General features: G+C 35.8%; 1 protein-coding gene across 11 annotated transcripts in view; it reads left to right on the top strand.

The window, feature by feature from the left end:
* The window catches only part of itfg1 (integrin alpha FG-GAP repeat containing 1), a 250,996-nt gene that overhangs the window by 179,652 nt on the left and 46,292 nt on the right, over positions 1-25,052 (top strand). For 9 of the 11 annotated variants that reach the window (XR_015496042.1, XR_015496043.1, XR_015496044.1 and 6 more), the window contains exons 13-14: positions 12,437-12,480; positions 24,148-24,226. The exons of 1 other annotated variant lie outside the window; for it this stretch is intronic. Coding sequence is in view for 1 of the 10 variants with exons in the window: in XM_087261654.1 (XP_087117780.1) it covers positions 12,437-12,480; positions 24,148-24,226 (123 nt within the window). In the remaining 9 variants the exon portion in view is untranslated. Of the gene's footprint in view, positions 1-12,436; positions 12,481-24,147 lie in introns of all 11 variants that reach the window. One more of the 11 variants, XR_015496048.1, reaches the window with a different exon arrangement.

Genomic DNA, 25,052 nt, shown 5'->3' with positions numbered 1-25,052 from the left:
TGTTTATTTAATTGTTGTTTAAATGTATTTTTCGTAGTGAATTTGGTGTATTTTCACTGGTATTTGTACTAAATACTGAAATTTTAGTACCCTGACAAATCTACTTCCTGAGATGTTTATGAAAGCGTATACTGTACTTATTTTTTGAATGAAGGATTTTAAAAGTTTTTCCAGGAAAATAGAAAATGTGATGATAACAAGAGCATGAAAGCTGTATTTTGCTGGCTGCAGTTCATTTTACAGCCATACGTATCAATAACAACAAGAAAAAAAATTGGAGAACATATAACTACAGAGTGCACATAGGGCAATAATTGATCACAATTTCTTTTATCATTACAGAATGCTTTATTTTAGTATTGGTTTAAAACGAGGGGTTCGTGTTTTAATTTGGGAAGTAGTTATTTATTTTGTTGCTTGGGCTAGGGCTGCAATTGTAAATTAAGACCTTCCCGTCTCTTCTAAACATATTAGTTCTTTTGAGCCAATATACTTCTGAGACAGGCCACAGATGCTTCGATGCATTAAGCAACCGGCAGTATAAACAGCCCAAATGGTACTGTATTTAAAAGCACTAAGCTAGAGTTTGACTGTCACATAAATCACAGCTGAATCTATAACAGTCCATATGTTCATACACATTATATTACTCTGAGAAGTGTTTTTCTTCAGACAGTCAGCTGCAAACCAAATATATATGTTATTAACTGCCATTCCGCAGCCCAAAAGATAGAAGTTGTCTTCTGTTTAAATGAGAAAACAAACTGATGATCCAACAGTGAAAAAAACAGGTTTTTACAGGTACACCGTTTACAATATTTTACCAATTATGCTCTTTGAATCTGCTGTTTATGAAGAAAACTAGTGATAATTGCAATGAACGATATAGCTGTGAATTACTGAGTGCATTTACAATATATGTTATTATATAATATGCCAATATTACCTTAATAAGCCAACAATGTAATGCATTAACCTGTTTTCCTTTATAAAGGTAAAGAAGTAAATGGCTTAGAGCATAAACTGATTACTATGGCTAGATTCTTGCCCATTATCCCAATTTTGCCCAGTAAAGTGTGCATGTAGGTCATTCGACAGAATGTGTCCTTAATGTGGATTTAAGCACATCTACACAGAACAAATGTTTTACAATCAGGCTGAAGTAAATATACCTCAAACCTAGATGCTTTCTTTAAGCAAATGGTTTTAATAATTTTCATTTTGTGCAGCAAGATTACAAGTGGTATAATTACTTAATTAGTAAATTAATTAGTCAAATATATGAGCATATCTGGTGTGAATTTTTCATTGCACATCTGCGTAAAAATTGTGTACTCCCTGTTTACATCTATACAATCAACAAACACTCCCAATCCACCAAGCACTGAGTGAGTAGGTGACTGCACCAGTGCATTTTATCAACTTGCCTTATTTATTGTCCTCTGGAGGAATTGTGGGAATGTAAGCTGTGTCCTAATGCAATTACCTTTCCCTCTCTCTATACCCAGCGGTTTACATATTGCCGGGGAAGCTCTTAGTTATTTCATCTTCAGAGAAGTAAATAAACAATTTATTTCCATTTTTGTGCTGCCAAGTCCTCAAGGCCATGTGTGTTTTAACATAAATCTTAAGCAGAACATGTAAAGAGTCTTATCACAGGCATGTTATATGTTGAAGACTTGCAGTTTTTTCACCCGTTCTACATTTACATCCCAGTATCTGCAGCCCTTTTATCTTTTGCCATGTGTAAAACACCCACTTGCCCCTTTTTATCTTCTGTGTCAGAAATGCACATATTTATACATCCCCTGTGAGCTGCAACTCAACAGAGAGAAAAAGAAGTCTGAACGAGCAGGCAACGGGTATCAGGAGAGTACAAGAGAGGAGGGGAGAGGCCAGGTGCTGTAATTTTCTGTGATTGCACGCTCTAAACACACACAGACTGCGCTGTAGTGTGTGTGGTGTGTGTTGACTATAGGCAGAGACGGAGAACTATGGCAGCTGATTGCATTCCTGTTCATTTATTAGAATGCAGATGAGCCGCAATGAGGAACATCTGCGTGCTTTGTTCAAGCCAGTGCTCGCTTTTCCCTCACTTCTGCAATCTGTCACTCTAAAAAGCAAGCCTCAAACGTTGCTAACTGTACTTGGGAACTCATGGAGGGAAACCTTTTTCTGTCATTCTTTCAGACTTAATATTATGGCTTAGTTTTTTTTTTTTTTTTTTTTTTTGGTCACTCAAGTTTTTTTTTTTTTGTATTCTTTCTTCAAATTTAGACCATTATGATACCAAGATGTAAAAAGAGCAAGTAAATATTATTGGAGAGAGACAGTATGACATACTTGATTTGGCAAATGGATGAAATACAGTATTTTTTTAACAACAAGATCTGGTTTTACAGCTAGGTTCATTTAGGAAATTTAAATAATTTTAATAAATGTGCCTTAGAAAAAAACATTACTGACGTCCATCTTGAGACAACAACTTCTTGTTCACCAATATCTTCCATGTTTGGTCATAGTGCATGTGTACTAATGGCTTTACTTATGGCAATACAAAGTACCACAATACACTTTATATAGAGGATCAGAGAGCTCTCAGGTTTCTTACATGTATTGACATTAGGGCAAGTGATTAATCAGAGAATTATTTCGGGAAACTAAACTTTTTTAAACAAGTATATGAAACCGGGGACATATTTTTCTTCTTGTCTGTCAGTTTGAACACTTTAAGTTCATGAGCCTGATTTTATATTGAACAGGTATATTTACAAGGAAGATGAGTGGACAATCTGGTAGAAAATACAGGAAGTTTTCTGAACTTTGATTCATAGAATTTCAACACAGTATCTACATTGGGTAATAAAATACTTCTACACTGGAGAAAGGTTTTTCTGGCATTACTCGCAGCACAAACTTACAGTTGTTGTCTCATGAGCCACATAATCTACATATATCAAATACATAGTTTTTTATAAAGTAAATTTTTTTAGATCTATTAGAGGTTAATATTGGCTGTTTTTATGATTGGAATTATTGTTGTTAAAGTAGTAGCCATTAGAATCTCTTTGGCTAGAGACTTCCAGTCTCATTCACTTCCATTCATTTTTCGATGTTAAAAACAGCTTGTTATGCTGCTTGATGTAGCAAACTGACATTTTCTTATCAGATTATTCTGCTTTGTCTGTATAGTCATGGACACACTTATTTGTAGAGTAAGTAGTTTGACCGTTTTCTGCCGTTTATTATTCCTAGTCATTTTCTCACAGAAATTTTAAAACAATAGTAAAAACAAGCGCACTTCTGCAGTTTAGAATAAGGTCAATGTGTTTATGGTTACTATTATGACCTTAATTTGTTTGATTTGGTCCTTTTTTTATTTACCCAGCAACTGATTATTCTATATTTTACCCAAAAATAGGTTGAATTAAACCAGCATTTTTAGAGAGCATGTAAACATAATAAGTGCTCTCTGACTACTCAAAACACTTCTGAAAAACACATTAGAGAAAAATATGGTTGGTAACACTTTATGAATCATCTATTAAGCATTAGCAAATAGTTAATTTATTATTTGTTAAAGCATTAACTTTACATTAATAGACGTTGGCAAGCAGTTTTTTAACTGCAGACGCAAATGCTGTATTCTTTACTTACAAACACATTTAAAATGCTTGATTTTTCATGACTAAATTAAGGACCACATTATTTTCAAACCATTTGTATTTAAGAGTAGTTGGGGTTTTTAAAAATCAGAATGAGTTAGTAAATGATTAATAAACTATTCAAAGCAACATTTCTGTATAATTATTCAGGCATATGCTAACAGTTCATTTGTATGTTAATAAATGCTTTATAATGTCAACTTCATCCAGTTTGGTGATCTAAAGTGTGGACAATTTATGCTTAATAAATCCCTTATAAATGATAATTAAAAGCTCTGTATCAAATAAACACATCTTTGCATTCTTATCTATAAAAGTCAAATTACTGTAAAGTTTAAACATTGCTGAACAAACAGGAGTGTCAAAATTAACGTACAATTGAATAAAACAACAACAATATAATAATTCAACAGTATATTATGATACAGCATTCAATGGTGTTGTTTAACATGTTAAAGTCATTTTATTTTAGTTAAGATTGCAAAGATTTATTTTTCATTTGATACAGTTTCATTTGTGTATTTTCAAATGAATAGAAATTGACCTTTATATATCTTTTATAAGGCATTTATAAAGCATGAATAGATTTAGATTAGGTCACAAAACTGGATGAAGTTAATAAAAAATTTATCAACATGTAAACTTAACTATTAATATATGCCTGAATGATAAGAATTTTAAAAGTTAATTTTTTAATAGTTTATTTAATATTTACTTATATATTCAGAATAATCTTTACAAACCAGCAAGTTCTCTTAAATAAAATGTAAATGATGCAATACTTAATTTAGTAATGAAAAATAATAATTGACAAAGTATGAAAATACAATCATTAAGCACTTTTTAAATGTGCTTTTAAGTCAAGAATACAGCATTTCTATCTGCTGTTATTAACTGCTTACCTACATTTTGTTAATGATAGAGTTAATGCTTAACAAATAATAAATTAACTATTTGCTAATGTTTAATAAATGATTCATACTGTGTAGTTATTATAAAATGATACGATTATTATTATTTAGTCACAATGATTTGGTGATGATGGACTTTGAGTGCTGCTTGTTACAGTAATCACTATCTGACCTTAGCCCAGGCTGAGAGCTGCCGTGAAGCCATCTGCACTGCTGCTGGGTTATTGTATCATAATGGACATAATCTCACGACTCCGGGCTGTGATCTCACAACTTCGAAACCACCTGGTCACCACTTTTAGAGACTAGATTAAGAGTGACAGGTATTATTCCAGCTTTATGAAGTAGTGATGGTGTAATGATGGGTGAGCGTCTGTGTGGGGCAGCTGTTATAAATGACATGAGACACAGTCACTTAGAGCATCGGTGGCATCTGGTTTACCAGCGCGGAACAGAACAGCAGGCCTCATGTCCAATTTCACAGCCATCACATCACGCTTTCCCATTGTTGCTGTGAACCCCTGGCAGATTCATTCAGCAGTGTCCTGGGAACAACAAACTGGGTCTGTTTCTTGTGTCGGGACAAGCAAAAATACATTTAAAGGAGTAGTTCACTTTCAAGATTATTGTTTTCCGTTGACTTCCACTTCCAGTCGATGGTCACAGTTGACTTCCGTAGTATTTTTTTCTGCTATGGGAGTTAAGGGTGACTTATTTGGATAGCAGCATTCTTTAAAATATCTTCGTGTCCAACAGAAGAAAAAAACTCACAGGTCAAGCAGATGGCGAAATGCTCCTTTAAAGCCGTTAAAACAGAATTGCTTCAGATGTTCCAGGATAGGACATTCAGTTGGGAAAATTGTTCACATAACCTTATAAACGTATCAAGATGTCATCATGATGAATGAGCCATCACAAGTTTTTTTATTGAATTATTTTTCCGCTGTCCTCTTTGCCGCTCTGTATTTCCTCTCAGTTTATCAGTGATGTGGAATGACGGCGGTATCGCGGAATGATTATTTTAATTTCTTTGTATTAGAATGGTTTCTAGGATCTCCTAATGGAACCTGCAGGAGGAATAGAGAGGGATGTCGGGTCTTATCTTTAAATGAAGGCTCAGACTAAGCCCTGGCAGTAAATAAGCGTTTTATTCATGCAACGAGTTTACAGAATGGCATTTCATTGGGCTTAAGCACATCATAAATGTTTAGACGCGTTCAGTGCTAAACCTCCTGTGTTTTAATGGATTTATGGTGTATTCTTAGGTGGGCACAGTGTGTCAGCACACACACACACGGACACAGTGGGTGCATGTCATGGCCGTGCATATCATGCTTCAGCTCAGTGCACAAGCCCTGCTGGTAACTTGTCATTGATAGAGACATTTCCTCTGTGTGTGCATCTTTCCTTATCCGCATGTCAGTTTGTATGTTCAAACTGGTGTTCAATATTATACAAGCAATCACAAACAGTAGCCTGAGAGATTTAAAAGTTCTCTGACTGCTTCAGGCCAACCGGAATGTCTGCTGCAAGGACGTCTGGGATACCTCTGGAGGAAGTTATTCTTTAGCATTACTGTTTAACTTGATGGCCAAAACTTGCTTGGCACTGGAAACTATGGTAAACCACTCTTTATTTTTTCTTAATAGTAATAATTTTAATCATTCAAACACTAATTAAATTTAATTAGTTTCTTAGATTTTTGTCTGATATTCACTCAGTTTCGCTCTTTAAAGTATCACTTTTATTGTTTAAAAAAAAATAATAGCTTGACTATAAGGCCCAATCCCAATTCTATTTTGTACCCCTTTTCTTGGCCCTTGAAACAGAGTGTGAAAGGGAAGGACTTTAAAATTTACCTTTATGAATTGGGACACCTGCACACATCATCATATGGCATCATGATCTCTTGCTACATATGAGATTGACGATGGTGATTGCTGAAGTTATTCTAGTTGCGTTATTTTTCGTATTTATCTTCAGGAAATCACTGAAGGCAGCAATATCATGTTATTATAATGATATAATGTGGCAATAAGATCGTAACTATACTGTGCATTTACACAGTGCCCATATCCATTTATGTAAACACACCAATAACACCATTAACATTACATCAGGCACTGTAAAAAGCTCATTCCCAGCTACTAAACTTTTCTGACAGGCGTTTGAATGTATACAGGAGCTATTATTAGGGATTATAGATAGTGAAACTTTGTTTTTATTTAAAAGCATGACGGTAAAGAATGAATGTGGTTATGAATGTATTAAAATATCTGCTTGTTTTTTGAAAAACTTCATAATAATGACAAAAAATATAAATTTGTGCATATCCAGCCATGCTGTCGTTGTAGATGGTTGATTCTGGCACTTTTCTTTCCCCTTGCTTTCATGGGTGGTCCTGAAAAAATTCTGTTTCAAGGGGTATCAAGCCCTTCTCCTTAGCCCTATGCCTTCATACTAAAGAAAATTAGACACACTTACCCCTTCACATGAAAGTGCAAAACAGGGGGAAAGGGGATTAAGCCTAACTTTTAAAAGATTATGCTTTTAGATACAAATATTTCATATTTATAAATGTGCTTTGTGTCTTAATATTGATATATGTACTGTGTAGATTAATGTAGCTGAAAATTGTAAAGTAAACAAACATGTTTTGAATCCAAATATTTTTAAGCTCTCCTTTCCTTGTCTTAAAGTGTTTCAAGAGTAGTTATGGAACTCCAGTAATTAGGCTATCAATGCTTTTTTCTATGAACTCAACTAAACTCAATTTATTTATAAAACACTTTAAACCAACCACAATGGGTACTAAAGTGCTGTACATAAAAAATTATATAACACATGCAACACATGATTAAAAGCTAAAAGAAAATAAGTGTGTTTTCAGTGACCTCTGAAATGACTCCAAAGTAGGAGATGTTTTAAGGAGATTGGAAGATTATTCCAAAGTCTTGAAGCTGCTACTGAAAAAACTCTATCACCTAGACATTTCAAGCATGATCGCGGAACTGAATACCGTCTGAATATAAAGAAGGTGTGATTATTTTCTCTTTAATACAGATGATGCCAAGTCATTAGTAAAATGGTCAGGAGAAAAAAAAACATGTCTTTTTCAATGTTTTATCATTTTTCTATAAGTTCAGTGTGTTATATCAGGGTGTTCCAACCCTGTTCCTTGAGGCACACCAACAGTTCATATTTTGGATGTCTCTCTTATCTGACCCATTCATTTCAGGTTTCTTCTGATGCTCTGATGAGTTGATACAGGTGTGTCTAATTAGGGAGATGTTGAAAATGTTGGTATGCCTTCAGGAACAGGGTTGGGAAACACTTTGTTAAATGTATCTTAACATACAGTTAAACCAGAAATCATTCATACCCCAGGGGTGTTTTTATTTTATTTTATATTTTCGGCCTTGACTGTACATAGTGTAATGTTTGGTAGCTTGTCTAACCTTAGCATGCTGGATATTAACTCACTACAGCTAGTACTACATGTCATGTCATGTTTTTATATAATATAAGGTGTAATATACAGTAAGTCTCAGGTTTTGCCAAAACGTGTCTATGAAATATTATAGCTCCAAATACCTCAGAGTTAATTTATTACACCATGTTTTAAATCCCATTTTTGTGGTGGAATCAAAAGCACATTTTCATTGTTGTCTTGTTAAATGCAAATAAGACACCCCTTTTGGCAAAAAAAAAAGAAAAGAAAAAACGTCCTGAAAACAGTTTTCTCCTGAGAGCACACAGAAAGCTAGCTGTCAACAGCATGTGAGGTAGTATTAAACTAAGTTCTAGACAAGGTAATGTCAAGATGACGAACAAAACACACAGTAGTACACATAATGTTGGTTATGTCTGTGAATGTAAACATTTGGAGAAGAAATTTCAGATATATGAGTATAATAGGTCTGGGAAGCTGCATCTCTTCAAAGCCTCAACCCCAACAAAGCTTTAATAATGCAACTCAACACTCGCTCCTTTGGTGTGTGAGGGAGTCATTTAAATTTGGAATAATATGACTTCTTATAAGAAACCTCAGGACTAAAATCGAGACATTTGGGGGATTTTAGAAACAATGCTTACTGATATAGAGAGTTACCCCTTGAAAGAGGATTTGATAACTGCGCAGATCTTTGTCATGCTCCAACAGCAACATTACACACTAAAGGAAGTTGAAACTGTGTTAAAAAAAAGCCTAATATGCCCCTTTTAAAGAATCCAGAGATGGAGCTGATTTTTTTTTTTTTTTTTTGCTGCACATAATAGAAAATGGGAACAAAGTGTAAAACTTTTGTTGTATCACAGTAGTTAGTGTTTGGTAATGCATAGGTTAACATGAATTAAGTAAAATGTTAACAAGCACGAATAACATGCAAGTTGAAGCTGATGTTATTTGCATTTACATTTAGTCATTTAGCAGATATTTTTGTCCAAATCAACTTACAATTGAGGAGGCATTCAGCGATTCAACAACAAGAGGTAATACACATAAGAAGTGCTAGTTATAAAAAGCAATTTGTTTGTGCTCAGAGTGTTTAGTGCTAGTTTAGTGGTTAGTTTAATGCTGTTAACTGTTTAATAGCATGAATTATCATTAAGGACGCGTTTTTAAGGGGTGTACGAACCTTATTGTAGTGTAAGCTGCTCCAACTTGAGCCATTGTGTTACTAATTTGTGTTTTTGTTCATGTGAAATAAAGCAGCAACTAATATGTTAACTGACAAATTAATATAAACAATTAAACAAACGAACACTGTTATTAAAACCTGTTTTTATCATCCATGACGCGTTGCAAAGCTCTTTCTTTTAAAAACTTTGAATGAGTTATCCATGCATTTATAACTTTCAGCCTCAATTACTTCAATTCACTCTACCATGGAACTAATCAACCATCGCTCAGATGACTCAAATGGCACAAAATGAGGCTGCAAGACAAAAATATATAATTTAAAGATGATTCCTTGGATGTACTATTTTTTTTAGTGGTTGTAAGCACTTTTTTGTTTAAATTCAACACAAATAAATAGTTTGCAGCAGTTTTGAAGACATCGTTTTTTTTCAGTGCAGGAAGTCGAAAATTTGATCATATCTCTGGCATCTTAGCCTCTGCATTGGCAACCAGTTAAACGCCTTGCACCATCATATCTTACTAATACTCTTATTAAACTCCATCTAGGTCACTTAGATCTGGCAGCTTTGGAATGCTGTCTGTTTGTAGATCGAGATTAAAGCTTAAGAACAAGCTTAATTAAACTTTAGAACAACCATCCAGACTCATTTCGAACTCTCTTCATTGTTTTGTTTTTCAACTCAAACTCAAGATATTCCTCTTTAGTGTAAGTTCCTATTTTTTTATTTCCTCTGTAAGAGTTTAGTATGTTTACTAATTTACAATTTTGTGTGTTTATTATAATTTGTAGAGCAACTTTGAATTGTTTTTTTAAAATGTGCTTTGTAAATAAAAAATGACTGAGAATGAACTGAAAATAGTATATGTTCACTTTACATAACAGATTCAGTATTGCTGAATACATGTGTCGTCCATTGTTACAGGTCATTTTATCAAATCCGTGAACCAATGCATTAGTGTATACAGTGCTCAGCATACTGTATATCAGTACACCCCTCACAGATTTATCTTTAAAATTCATACTGTTAATAGAAAGCTATACAATATTATATTTGTGCTTATACATTATAGATTAGTCAGTACTGAAGCCAAATCTGAAGCTTATCTAACAAAGTAACTTACAATAACGGACCAAAAACTAGTACACACAAATTTAAATGTTATATAAAAATATTAAGTAAAAATTTAAAAAGAGGAAAAATCAAGAAAATAAAAAAAAAGATTTCTTTTGTTCAAAATTTTTTAGGTTGTAATTTTTAAAAATATTTTGCTTGAATTTAATTGTCTTTTAATTTCTAAATATGTTTTGTGACTAAAATAGTATTTATTATTTAATATTGTTTAATAAATATATCTGTTTAATAAATCTGTTTTGTTTAAATGCACCAAAATACATTGCCTATATTCACTGTATTCATTTTCAAAATGGTGTGCACTCAATTATGCTGATCACTTTATTTAAAATACATATGTAAAATATTTAATAATAAAAATATATTATAATAATGTATAATATAATACATAAAATATTTAATTTATGTAAAATGTACAAAAAATTATTTGGCTGTTAATGTAAAGAAATAAATTATTAAGGTAATATATAGTGCTGAAGTCGTTGTTCACCATAAGTTTATGTATTAATGGCTAATGCATTTGATAACACATTATTATGTTTAGTAACATTAACAAGAGATAAAGTAATGCTTGACAGATGTGGTTCACTGTTAATTCATGTTAACTAATGCATTAACTATGGGCGAGGCAGTGGTGCAGTAGGTAGTGCTGTCGCCTCACTGTAAGAAGGTCGCTGGGTCGCTGGTTCGAACCTTGGCTCAGTTGGCGTTTCTGTGTGGAGTTTGCATGTTCTCCCTGCCTCTGGGTGCTCCGGTTTCCACCACAGTCCAAAGACATGTGGTACAGGTGAACTGGGTAGGCTAAATTGTCCGTAGTGTATGAGTGTGTGTGTGAATGTGTGTGTGGATGTTTCCCAGAAATGGGTTGCGGCTGGAAGGGTATCCGCTGCATAAAAACTTGCTGGATAAGTTGGCGGTTCAATCCGCTGTGGCAACCCTGGATTAATAAAGGGACTAAGCCGACAATAAAATGAATGAATAATACATTAACTAACATGAACTATTTCAATGTTATTGTAAAGTGTTACCCAAAATGTCATGTTAATTTTTAAATGCTTTTTAATTTGTTTTAAATGAAAAATTTACACTGATTTTTCACAATAAACCCACTGAATTATACTATTTCCTATTACACAAATTTCTTCATTACCTATTTACTAAACTAGAAGGCCGTACAAAATGCTGTCCATAAAACATTACGAATGGGCTGTCAGTAATATTCATTCAAGGAGATATTCAATATTCAAGGAGAACTTTAAAAGATGCTCTTCATCTGTCTGTTCTCGTCTTTCAAGCACACAAAAAAGACTGTTAGACTGGGCATGAATGAAAAATTATTTCAGACTTCATGTCACGCCTCGTCTTCACCCCTCAGTACATTTGCTTTCAAAAACCAAAGCCACATATTTGATTTCACATTCCTAATAACTCATGCAGAACAAGTGTCTGCCAGACCAAATAAGAAATTCTGGAAGTTTCCAGCAGACAAAGAGTGATTGAAACATTTTCATCATTTGTTTTTCCATCACAGACCTTTTTTTTTTCTTTGTCCTTTACTTTTTTCTTGATATCATTTATGCTGGTGTTCTACCACCCTGAACTTTCTAATTTACTGTGTCTTTAAATAGTGCTGCCTTGTCACTGGCAGTTTAAAAATCTAATGCTGCGTTTAGATAAAGACAGATGCACAAGTACACAGATGGTTCTTTGTGTGCCGCTAATGAGCAATTAATGATTTGTACTTTCTCTTTCATATGCGCTGTTCTCTAACACACGTTCAGTTCTGGCCTCTAGAGAAGCAGAAAGTCTGGCTCTTATTTCACACCATTAGGGGAAATTTAGTGTGCATTTTGTCCTGTTCATTTTCCCCAGGCATAATTGCTGGCTGAAGATGAGTTTGGGAGCAGGAGATTCTGATATACTGTGTGATACTAGAATGTACAGTACTTCTTCCTTTTGTTTTAACAGAGTGTTTTGAGGTGGATTTGATATGGATGCTGTTATCAGCTTGTCTTATCTGAGGACCATATGTTTAAGACAATGTTGTGATTCTCTTTCTTTGTTATTATCATTTTCTCTCTGCAGTGCTCAGTGGCCTGTGCTCCAATGACTGTCCAGAAAAAGTCAAGGTGAGTTTTGACCTGTTTTTTCCTCCTTTTCTTTCTTATTCAAGACACCCAAGAAGAGTTGGTGATGAAATCGGCTGAAAACACATGAAAATCATCATTCTTTAAACAGCATTATATGTAGTTTTCAACATGTTTCACAGGCATGCACTGAAAACAAAGTGATCTGAATGAGTTTGATTAATGTTGTCATTCTGCATTGCGTGAAGCAGCTTTTCAAGCCTTAACACCTTGTTCTAACAACATATTCCAACATTCCACATACTGCAACATGACATAAAGTTTTAAATAAAAACCACTGCACTCCCACCAAAATAGGAAAGGCTTTTAATCTAATCAATACATATTAAACCCTTTTTGACATTATTAATAGGCTTCTGCATGACTGATGTTGTTCTGGATGCACAGTTCTGACTTTTCTTTTTTTTTTCTTTCAACTGTCTGCTAGTTATTTATTTTCAAGATCTCAGGTGAACTATTTGTAGTCATATTGATAGCATTCAACACTAAGGGCACTATTTTAATGATTAGGCACAAAGTCTAAAGCGCATGACACAAAAGCATTAAAGGCATGTCTGAATCCACTTTTGCTATTTTAAGGATGGTAAAATACGCTCTGCGCAGTGGCCATTTGTTTAACAGGGTTGTGCTTATTCACTTAATGAGTTATGGGTGTGTTTTGAGCATAACATGCTTTAAACCAATAACAGCTTCATCGCTTATTGAGTTAGTTGTGTTGTGCCATGACACATTCGCTATTTACATGGTGGATTTTGTAGTGGAAAAACTGAATGCTTTACTAGCAAGAAAACAGTTAAACAGACCATCTGCAGCGCAAGGATAAAGACCAAGCTTCCTCCATTCAGCCTTTTTACTTTCTTTTTACTTTACTTTTACTCTTTACTTTACTCTTTTACTTTCATAGATTAGGAAAACAGTGCTGTACGCACTCCACTGAAGGCATCCATTAGCCTATATATTTAATTTCATTTGTTAAGCGCAAAGATTCATTTTAAAACTATTTCTAAATTCAGTTCTAATTTGCAGCAAATGAATAAATGAACAATAATAGCGAAGTGTGGTCAAAAAACTGAGTTATATCCTAATGCACATTCTATTCTCATGCCCCATATGGTGATGTATACATCTCCAAAACCCCACAGTACATCCTGTGTGTATTAGGCAAAACATTTGGACTTTCATAGGTGGATAACTAACGTGCTCCGCACTGAACTGCGATGTCGTGGAAATAGGAAGCATTTTAAAAATATAAATTTTGTGAATCGCCATCGTAGATTGTTAGGGCAAAACTGCTTTTAGCATGGTAAAGATGCATTTTATTGTGAATCGTGGCACCACATCGCGTTTAGTTAAAATATGGTGCAAAACACCATTTTTAGTCCAAAAGCAGCAAAGAACACTTATTGATAAAGTCTAAGTACATGTTTAACTAGTTAACTGTTTAACCTAATTTAATGTTTAACTAAAAACAAAGAACAGTTTGTGATAAAATCTGCTGAAAAGACCCAGATGCAATGTGTTTGAGAACAGTACATATGCACATCAGTCAAAATATTACCCACATCCCCTTTCTTTTGCATGTTCACTTAATCATTTTATTTGCTTGGCCAAACATTGAGGATTTTTGGCCAGTGTGGATTTTTTGTTATGTTTGGTTTGATTAAAATGAACTCTGGTGCGATTGCTTTGTTGGTGGGTTTTATCTGAGTTAGTGTGAACAGTGTCATCTGAACCTCGTTGCACACCAGACAAGTCCAGACCAAGCAAACAAGAAAACTGAACTACAAGTGTCAGCACACCCTTAGAAAGTGTGTGTGTATGCATGCGTGTGTGTGTCTGTTTGCGCGTGTGCGTGCTCATACATTCCTACTTGTATCAACGATTTAGGCTGGTGGCTTAGATGTAATGGTGTGAGGGATATTTTCTTGGCACACTTGCCCATTAGTATTAATTGAACATCGATTGATACTTCACAGCCTACCTGAGTATTGTTGCTGACCATGTCCAATGATTAAGGCAGTTCCGAAGGCAAAAACAGTCCCAAGCCGGTACTAGTAAGGTGTACCTAATAAAGTGTCCAGTGAGTGTATATATAATTATTAGAATATTTTTGCACTGACTTTACACTAATCAGTCAGATGTGAAACCTTCAGCCAATGTCTGTACTTTAAAATTAAAATTATATTGGGCAAATAATCTTCAGTATATTATTCGACCACTGTACTACAAGCTGGTATGTCTTATGAACATGCTGTAGAAAGCTGAATGCCTGTCACGTTATCTTTGCTTGTCTGTCATTGTTGACTAGCTGTTAAGGTCAGGGACAAGCGTGTCGAAAGCTGTCCTCATTCTGACGAGAAGACAAGCTTTTATGTTCTCACTTTTATTTTTGGTCTTACTTTTACATTCTCTTCTTTTGTCTGTGAACACTTTAGTACTTTGCTTGCTTTCATTTTTGTCTGGCCTTTGCTTTTCCATCAGTCCACTCCTCACTCTCTCCAGCCACCGATTGTGTATTTCTATACTCGCTTTCACTTTTCTCCATTATCTGGAGTTGTCTAAAAGATCTGCTGTAGCCACATGTCAAGTGACTTTACTTAGTTGCTGTTTTCAGTAAATACTAAATCAAACATAGAGAATGTAGAAGGTCAAGAAGTGAATAAAAATGAGTGTAGGTGAATTTGTTGGTCGGACACTGTAGAGTCAAAGTGCATTACAGGTATAAGAGTGAACATCGAAAATTAAACCAGTCCTAATTTGAACAACAGAATGGCCAAATCTCTAGATAATAAACAATTTAGAGAATACAAAGCAGTTTCAGACACACTAAAGAGTTTATTAAGCAGGAAGAGATGTTACTGAAAGGTGTGTGTGTATGAGAGCAGCACTGTGCATTTGGCAGGGTCCCAGAGCAATTCATCACTCTGTTAATACAGGAGCAACACACACACTCAGAGACCCCTTCGTTAACTGTCATCCTTCATAATGAAGAGATAATACTTTTTCTGCCCAGCCGCTCATCCTCTTCTTTAGACACGCACAAACACACAGATCACGTCGCATGTGCTCAGCAACTCAGTGAAATGCAGAGTGCAGACAGTTTGCCCTGAGGCCAGTGAATAGCAGAGGGCTCTATGATTAAATAAAAGCTCTTTAAGATGGGCCTGAGTCCTTGCTCATTCCTGCTGGACCTCTGACATACGTGTTATGCAGTCTGACGCTGAGTACAAGTGAATTATTATTCAGATGCTGAAACAGGGATGTTAGTTGCATGTAGTTCAAACGAATTCATATGTTCTGGATGGTAGCTATTTACATTTGCCCTATTTTTTTTTGTGTTGCGTACGCTGCACATCGTGTCTGCATACAGCTTGTGTAAATCACATACTGTAAGATGTCCTTGAAGACGGCATTAAATTAAAAATTTGCCCCTAATTGGGACCCTCCGGTGGAAATACCTCTTTCTTGATTATGTATTCAGGATTTCTCCATGTCATTTAGTCTGTTTAAACTGCCCCAGCAAAACCACATTTATCTCTCTCCATATCTCAGAACACAAAAACCAGTTCACTAAACCAAGTGCCTTCTCTGCATTTCATTTAATTTTATACAATCTCTTCATTAAAAATAATACAAGCCGTGAATGTTTGTTACATTTTTTTTAACCAATGGGAAACCAGAATGCCAGGTCAATTATAAATTATATTATGTATGAACTATAAAGCCTGGTCAGTGGTAAACTATAATTTCCCAACTGTTTGATCTGCAGATATGTGTTTTATCACACCTTTAATGGTGGGGTGTGTACGTTACAAGAATAATGACTATTTCTAAACATGTTTCCCTAAAACTTTGTCTTACCTTGACAATTAGGCAATGTTTAATCTTTCATTTGATCTCAGCTACTGGCAGAATATTTTGAACTATTCACTTGGTGCATAAGATCATGTACTGATTTATATCTAATTCAATAGGAGCCTTTCATCGGAAATACCAATATGAAACCACATAAAAACGTATTTGACTGCAGTTTCAAATAAAATGAATGCCAAAAATATATAATATGATGCCCGAAAACTTGTTCCTACTCTAATGATATTTACAGTGCATGGACATATTATCAACTAATAAATTGTTATTTTTGTGCAGTTCTTTCTACAACACCAAAAAATACCGCAAAACAACTTAATGATGTCTGTGGTTTGTAATGAAATACGTTTGCCTTACTTACCTCCAGATGGACAACATTTCCAGCATGGTCAGTTTGCTTGGTAGCTCACTTTGTACGTGTTGTTCTTGTGATGCAGAGCGCTTTGCTTCAAGTGTAATGTAGCACAGTTCCACAAAAGAGATGAAAGCAATGTAAAAACCAAGGTTGCAGTACACTTTTTGCTTACATTTGGTTTTTAAAACTATTGGTTTGGTTAAGGAAAGGGTTTAGGTCAGTGGGTAACTGTTTTAGGTAATCTTGTACGTAAAGATGTGCATCTGAAATGTGCAACAAAACATTCCAGAAGTAATGTATTTTATTTATTCGTAAAATCTTAACAGCACCCTCTAGTGGATTTATCATCTGAAATGTGCATAAAACGCAGCCGGAACAAGGTATTTTACATTTCGCTAAAATTTCCAATGAGGCTAACAACAATGAACATCATTATAATATTTTGCTTGTCCCTTGTTGGCTTTTTACCCACTTTACTCTGGTAAATTGTATCAAGATCTGGTATCTGGCAGCAGATTCTTCAAGTTGTGTAGGTTGTGAGATGGAGCTGCCAAATTTGTTGGTCTAGCAGCTCCCAAAGATGCTCAATTGGTTTGAGATCTGAGGAATTTGGAAGCAAGAGCAACACCCTGAAGTCATCATCATGTTCTTTAAACCACTAGCTAATTTTAAACAGTAGTTGAGGCAATGTACCCACACAAATTATTGCAATATATGCTGTACTTTGAAGTAAGTCTTATTGAGTTCTTTTGGAGTTGTTTGTTCAAAGTCTCTTTGAAAATTTTGGTCCACAGTTACAGTCGCTCACTGAGGTGTTTGTTATTCCCCATCCAGTTCTTATGACTTATCCATTCATCTCCTTTTAGCTGCCTCTTGCCTCTCTGCTGTCTTAGGCATCACTTTGTTTCCTCTGATGCTTCATCTTCCCACGTTTACATTGTTTCCCTGTTTCTTTGTGTTCTCTGGCATGCTCAGTCAAAACTTTGGTTTTTGGTTGTTTTTTCCGAAAGATTATGGATTATACACCTGTCCTTGCATGCTTGATGTAGTCCAGAGCTTTCAAGCTGTTTACTATGCTTCAGTCAATTTGAAGAGTTTAATTAAGGTTATTTTTTATTTATTATTATATTTTTTGTAACTGGCCTCTGATGTGTTTGCCAGTCATGTCTGGGTCAGATGACGTCTTTCTGTGTGATTAAGCTTTCCTTTAGAAGATTTTCTTGATAACAGTAGATCCTCTGTGTGCTTCACTGCATATAACTGTTATTTCTTTTATAGGCAGACTTAGGATGTTACTGATTTTTAGCTTATTACAAATGTACAAAAATTAAGAGCCACTCTTACAAGATTTATAGTCACATTTATGATCAGTAATATGTTTTTGAAATAAAAATACTTTGTATTCTTATTAAGCAAGGGTGAACTAAACTGGTTACATGTAAAATACACTTATAATGTAATATTACATTTTTAACTTTATATTTCACTTTCTACAAAAATATTGCTCATATTTTAAAAATTACAATTGACATATTAGAATGACGAAAGATTATGTGGCATGAGACTAGAGTAATTGATGCTGAAAGTTCATAATATTTTTTTGTATTCACACTTACCGGCTACCCTCACATTTTTAGGTACACCTTACTAGTACCGGGTAGGACTCATTTTTTTGAACTACCTTAATCCTTTGTGGCACAGATTTAACAAGGCACTGGAAATATTCCTCAGAGATTTTGGTCCATATTGACATGATATCATCACACAGTTGCTGCTGATTTGTCGGCTGCACGTCCATGATGCAAAGCTTTCGTTCCACCACATCCCAAAGATACTCTATTGGATTGAGGTCTGGTGACTGTGGAGGTCATTTGAGTACAGTAAACTAGTTGTCATGTTTAACAAACCAGGCTGAAATGATTCACGCTTTTTGACATGGCGCAGTATCCTGCTGGAAGTAGTTATCAGAAGATGGGTACACTGTGGTCATCAGAAAGGAACATGGTCAGCAACAATACTCAGGTAGGCTGTGGTGTTAACACAATGCTCAACCTGTACTAATGGGCCTAAAGTTTGCCCCACACTTTTCCCCCCTGAATTTCCCCCACATCATTACACCAGCACCACCAGCCTGAACCGTTGAAACTAGGCAGGACAGATCTATGCTTTCTTGTTCTTGATGCCAAATTCTGACCCTACCATTCGAATGTCACAGCAGAAATCGAGACTCATCAGACCAGGCAACGTTTTTCCAATTTTGTTTTGTCCAATTTTGGTGAGTCTGTGCAAGTTGTAGCCTTAGTTTCCTGTTCTTAGCTGACAGGAATGGCACCCGGTGTGGTCTTCTGCTGCTTTGACCCATTTCCCTGAAGGTTCGATGTTCAGAGATGCTCTCTTCTGCAGACCTTGGTTGTAATGAGTGGTTATTTGAGTTACTGTTACCTTTCTATCAGCTGGAACCAGTCTGGCCATTTCCTCTGACCTCTGGCATCAATAAGGTATTTGCACCCACTGAACTGCCGCTCACTTAATATTTTCTCTTTTTCGGTCCATTCTCTGTAATCTCTAGAGACGGTTGTGTGTGAAAATCCCAGTAGACCAGAAGTTTCTGAAATACTTAGACCAACCAGTCTGGCAACATCAACCATGCCATGTATAAAGTCACTTAGGCCGTACTCACACTATGTACAGTTGCCTCGAACCAGGCCAAAGCACGCTTGTCCCCTCTCCCGTCTCCCCCGATGGCTCACGCTCACACTACAATCGGACATGGGGACGTTTACGTCATCGATGCAGCGCTGTTCAGTAAGCGCTCTTGCTCAGCACAGTGGAGATTTCTCTAGTTATATCGTTTCAGTCGTTTGATATGCAGTGACATGCAGTCAAATATTTCGCCAAACAGTCTGTAGGGATGTGTTGACATGCAGTCAGATATTTCGCTGAACAGATCCGCCACTTTTGGCGCTCATAAACAATCATAAAGTCCTCGTGCTGCAGGAATGAGGTTTGCTGAAGGTGCGCAGCTGTCGTGGATTGATGGGTTTGCGTCTTTAATAATCTACGGCAGTTTGCGTTCATTGAACAGTAAGAATGATTAATAGATTCAAATGAAACAGCCCCTTAAAAGTCACGTCAAGCTTTCAGTTTCGGACTTCCAAAGCCCAAGTGAACCGCGCTCAGGCCCACTTCTTCCAACCGGGCAAGGGCCGGCTAAGTGAACCGTGCCTGAGCCCAATTCAGCGCACTCACACTTCTCAAACGATCCGGGAAACGGGCCTGGCACGGTTCGGATAGCATAGTGTGAGTAGGCCCTAAAATCACCTTTCTTCTCCATTCTGATGATCAGTTTGACCTTCAGCAGATGATCTTGACCATCTCTACATGCCTAAATGCATTGAGTTGCTGCCATATGATGACTAAAAGTTGGCTGACTAAACATTTGCATTAACGAGCAGTTAGACAGAAATGGACAACTGTACCTAATAAAGTGGCCGGTGAGTGTACAGTATATTATTTCAAAAGAATGTCATCATGTAACTTCAAGCATAGGATTTTTGATTTTGAAAACATTTTTTTTAAATCTTACAAACCCCTATCCTTTTAAGAGTTGTGATTGCAGGCAGAATAAACGTGCCTCCATAGTTAGCAAACCAAAAATGAAAATGGCATAATAAAGGTGAACTCTGTGATGGATTCTGGCAATGGAGAAGGTCATCAGGTCCAAATAACTGTTAAGTCTCACTGACGTCAAATTTCCTGGCCGTGTTCTTTGCCCTCATTGTTGTGTGTTTGCCTGGACATTTTTCATCTGTATCTGATGCTGCCAGGTCATCCTTTCCCTCATTTCTGTCAGTTTGGCACCAAGTGACGGAGAGCTTCTGCTCCAGGATTGTCTCACTTTCTGTCAACATTGTCCATTGGCTGGATTCATCATCTACGGTGGAGCGTAATTTACAACGAGGGAATCATTTCACCCTCCCTGCCCATAATCATGCCCCACAACTACATCTGTTTAAAAATTTATGCCCACTTGTTCCTGGCATGCTGTTAGTTTTCAGTTCCCAGGGTCATTGTCTGCACAGAGAAAAGTATCCATAATTGAGAAGCTGGCATGTAGTAGTGGGTCTGCCCCATCTCCCCGGCAATGAGCCAGCGCTGGCCCCGCATTACTGTCGGATGTTGATGGACATCTCTCGTGTGTCTCAATGTTTGTAGGAGGCTGGAGCTGGGTCTGTGTAACCTGTGGTGATCTGTGTGGATGCGAGCTGAAAACACACACACATATACTTGCATACAAGCAGTCAAGGGCATCATAATCATCATCAGGCCAATATAGGAGGTCAGAAGAGCTGCAGCGGACAGGTTGTCTGCCAGAAAATGAAATCACATTTACAATTTCCCAGGATTGTACGATGAGGTTTTCCATCAAAGATCCTGTTCATGTGACCAAATATATGGTTGTATCACTTCACATGAGACTGTTGCATTATCTCAGCATCTCAGCATTAGGTCATATTTAGCTGGGCGAACAGTATGTGGTGTAGTTTTTGCTGTCTTATGAGCTTGTATAGAATTTTTGTTTCTCATCAGGAGAAATCGCGTGGAAATCCTTGATGCTTGTATGTTTACGGCTTGTATGGTGTGAGAGGAGTTTATGAACCGAGCAGCTCAGTCATTTTAAAAATTACATAAAGGTTAGGGAGCTGTTAAATTCGTGAGGTGTGTGTGGTTGAATGAGCCAATATGTAGACAGTTTAGTTGTATATTTGCTTGTTTGTTTACTGTTATTGAGAGGAAGGCATGCTTATTTTTTTTTTTACCTCAATTTTATTTGTCTGGTTTCTGTCATGGCTGTGTGTTTGTGCAAACTCTCTGATGTTGTCTGTGTTGTTGTCACATGGTTATGTTTTGCTTACCTCCAAGTGCATTTGGTGTTGCATGTTGGTGTTGTTGTGATCACATGGTTTTATTGTTTAATGCCGATCAGCTGTTCTGATCAGCCACCTCAGCTGTGGCTAATTAGCACAGCTATATCTGATTGGCGTTTTTGTTTTGTGGTCAGTTCATTTTTGTTTGTTCATGCTAACTCTGTGTCTTGTCAGAACTCCTGTTGACTTTTCTCTGGCTTACCTGTGCTGTTTACCTAGTTTAAGCTGTCTTCAGAATGTTATCAGCTTATGTTTCAGCTATGGCGTTTGCTTACTTATAAACTCTGTTTTGGACTTACTTGGACTAATATTTTTGACCTTAGGTCAATAAAGACACCTGTATCTTGGATCCATCTTTGTTTGTATTATTTTTTATTTAGGAACCTATGACAGCTTCTGTTGTCATTGGCTTTTAGCTATTTTTAGGTTTTAATTTTAGGTTTATTTTTAGGTTTTAATTTTTTTACCGTAGAGATACTACAGTGTTGTGGTTTTATTAGAATTTGTTTTTATATTTGTATATTTTTTTCTGTTTGAATTTAAAAGTGATAGTATTTTATTAGTAATATACCATTATAGAAATGTTTGTGTGTTTTTTAGGGCCATGAAATCCCCCTCTTTTGGTTCAAGTCTATTTTAGAATTTTAAAAAAATGCTTCATGATGGGCATGGAGCGGTGTGAGCAGAGGGCCAGCAGAGCAGGGGAAAAAGAGGGGAGCGAACAACTGTTGTCAGTTGGCTCACAAAATGAGGCACACATGATTTTATAGTTTACAAAGTTAAAATGCAAAGAAATAAACAGTAAGTAATTTAATGCCCTGCTACATATGCTATTCAAAATTTCATATACACATAACCACAATTATTTGTATTGTTATATAGATAGTCATATTTATCTAAACACTATAAATGAGGAGGACTTCTCTTCAATCCCTGTGTCTGAATGCAGACACAGTTGATAGCAGTGCAGCAGGTGTCTTGCCCTGTCTATTCCAACCATTAGTCTTACTGGTAATTTCGAGATTTTACACATGCAAACACAGCAGCAAGGATAGGCGATGTGTCTGAATGGTAACAAACTCAACGCATAAAAGTTACATTTTCACAATTCTCCATTTCTTGTATAGCTCTCACGATAAAAAATGCTTTCCACAAACCAATCGCTTTGCTGTATTCTCCCTGACAGAATAGCAGTGAAAAACATGCAACAAACCCTGTGGATTATGGAAGCAAACAAATACGCCCCATGCCGTGTGCTGACGCAGCCTCTCCCAATCATTGGGTCTCACAGCTTGGCAGATCTGCCTTGCCTTCGGAAAGCACATGCTCTCATGAATAATTAAGAAGCGGGGTCTTCTCATAGGATAAGAAAACTAAGCTATAAACAATCGATGTGTGATCACTCCACTAGCAAATTTTCGTCACCGATTTTGATCCCACCCCAAAAATGATTTTAAACCTGAAAGAGAAATAAGTTGAAATAAGCTGATAAAAGCACAAAATTATCCAGTTTTCCCCACAATTAAAGCTGACAGGTGTCAACGTTGTCTTAGCTGATGCTCTACACACAAATCTGTTAGAATGTGAAAAAAAGTACTCCAGGGTGTCTTGAACCTTTAAATGTGTCTTAGTACGCCAAGTTAAACAGACAGAAATCGTTCTATGGCAACTTGCAGTATATTTATATTTAAGTATAAAAGTAACTATAAAAAAAATGTCTTTGACCAACAAAAAGCTGCTTTGTTTGAAATTAAGCCCTTTTTTCTAATGTGATCACATTACACCTGAGATACTTGTTTATTATTATTATTATTTATTTATTCTTTTTTTTTTGTCGTTGTTATTGTTGTTTTGCTTTTTAAAGTTAGTTTTAAAAACCCTTTTCACATTTCCAGGTTTCTCAGTTGTGGAAGTCGTCATAGTTGGGAAAACTTTGCGCAGTGAATGGGAAAATACAACAAATTTTATATTTTATTTATATCAAATTTGCTCAAATAATAAAAAAGAAAAACTCTACAATGGTGTTATCAACACTTTCAAAACAAGGAAAATGTGGAAGAATGAAAACAGTAGCCAGAGAGAATAATGTCTAATTTACTGTCCTGCCCCCATAGATGCTGCATTAGAAATGCCTCGCACAAGCAGTAATTCGTTTTTTGTCATTTAAAGAAAAGATGATAAAATACATTTATAAACACAAATAAATGTTCATTTATTCATTCATTCATTCATTTTCTTTTCGGCTTAGTCCATTTATTAATCTGGGTGTTGCCACAGCTGATGCACTTCCATCTGCAACCCATCGCTGAGAAAATAAATGTTCATATGTTTTTTAAAAATATATAAATATAATAAAATCTTTCAAGGATTTGGGATGCTGATGATGGTTAATTGCATTATAACAGGCTTGTGAAAAGGGTCCATTACTATAATTGTATTTTCTAATAGTTTGATTGTCTGTGTATTTGTCGTTAATCTTTTCTATCCACCCCACAGCCCTTTGGTGTGAACCAGCCTGGCCCGTATGTCATGTACACATCGGTGGACTCGAACGGTTATCTAAAGAACGCTTCTGGTGAGTACACGGCTCAGAAAAGATTAACAGTAGATTGGAAAAAAAAACATCACATGTATCTCAACATATCCTGTCTCAGTGAGCTAAGATAAGACAACCTCAACACACTGCAGTCAATCAACTTGACAAGAATGATCTGACTAAACTCTAGTTTTGAATGAACCAGTAAAATGCTTTTCCTTGGCGTTATCATATTTTTAATTCTAATATTATCTCTCATCTTAAAAATGTCTATTATTGTTTTAACACATTCTACTTTTAAAGTAAATTACTAAAATGAAAACAAACTGGTTTGTTCTGAGCCAATTCTTCTAGATTATGTGGATCATTTGCAGTTCATTTACAGCATTATGAAAGAACATTAAAATATTGTGGCTTTAATTTATACCCATTGTCACACAATGCTCCATATACAACATTTGAAAGATTATATTTCCAATTATTTACAATCAGTATTTACCAATTAACTGTTAAAGTAAACTAGGAAAGTTGACAAAAAAAAGATTCTTCACTGGAGTGCTCAGTATAATGATTGAGTTGTCATGTTTCTTGATTGCTGGTTATATTAAATGTGAGTGTCTCCTATGTAGCTTTGATCTGATTGACCTGATTTGATCTGATTTTGATCTGAGTTCAAGATCAGTGATTGGGGGACGAATGACCCCCCTTCCACCTTTCTAAGAGCAGATAAGTTTGAACTCCTCGCGGCATAGACAGAACTCCCATCAATTTTGGTATAAATGGCTTTTTTCTTCAAGTCTCCTTTGAAATACGTTTCTGACCTTCAGCTCTCAATGGACACATTTCATAAACAGAATGAATGTTT

This window comes from Danio rerio, chromosome 7 (genome assembly GCF_052040795.2).
Source record: "Danio rerio strain M-AB ecotype USA chromosome 7, GRCz13ab, whole genome shotgun sequence".
Taxonomy (NCBI): domain Eukaryota; kingdom Metazoa; phylum Chordata; class Actinopteri; order Cypriniformes; family Danionidae; genus Danio; species Danio rerio.
The sequence above is the reverse complement of the archived record's forward strand: the minus strand, read 5'-3'. Positions and strand labels throughout refer to the sequence as shown.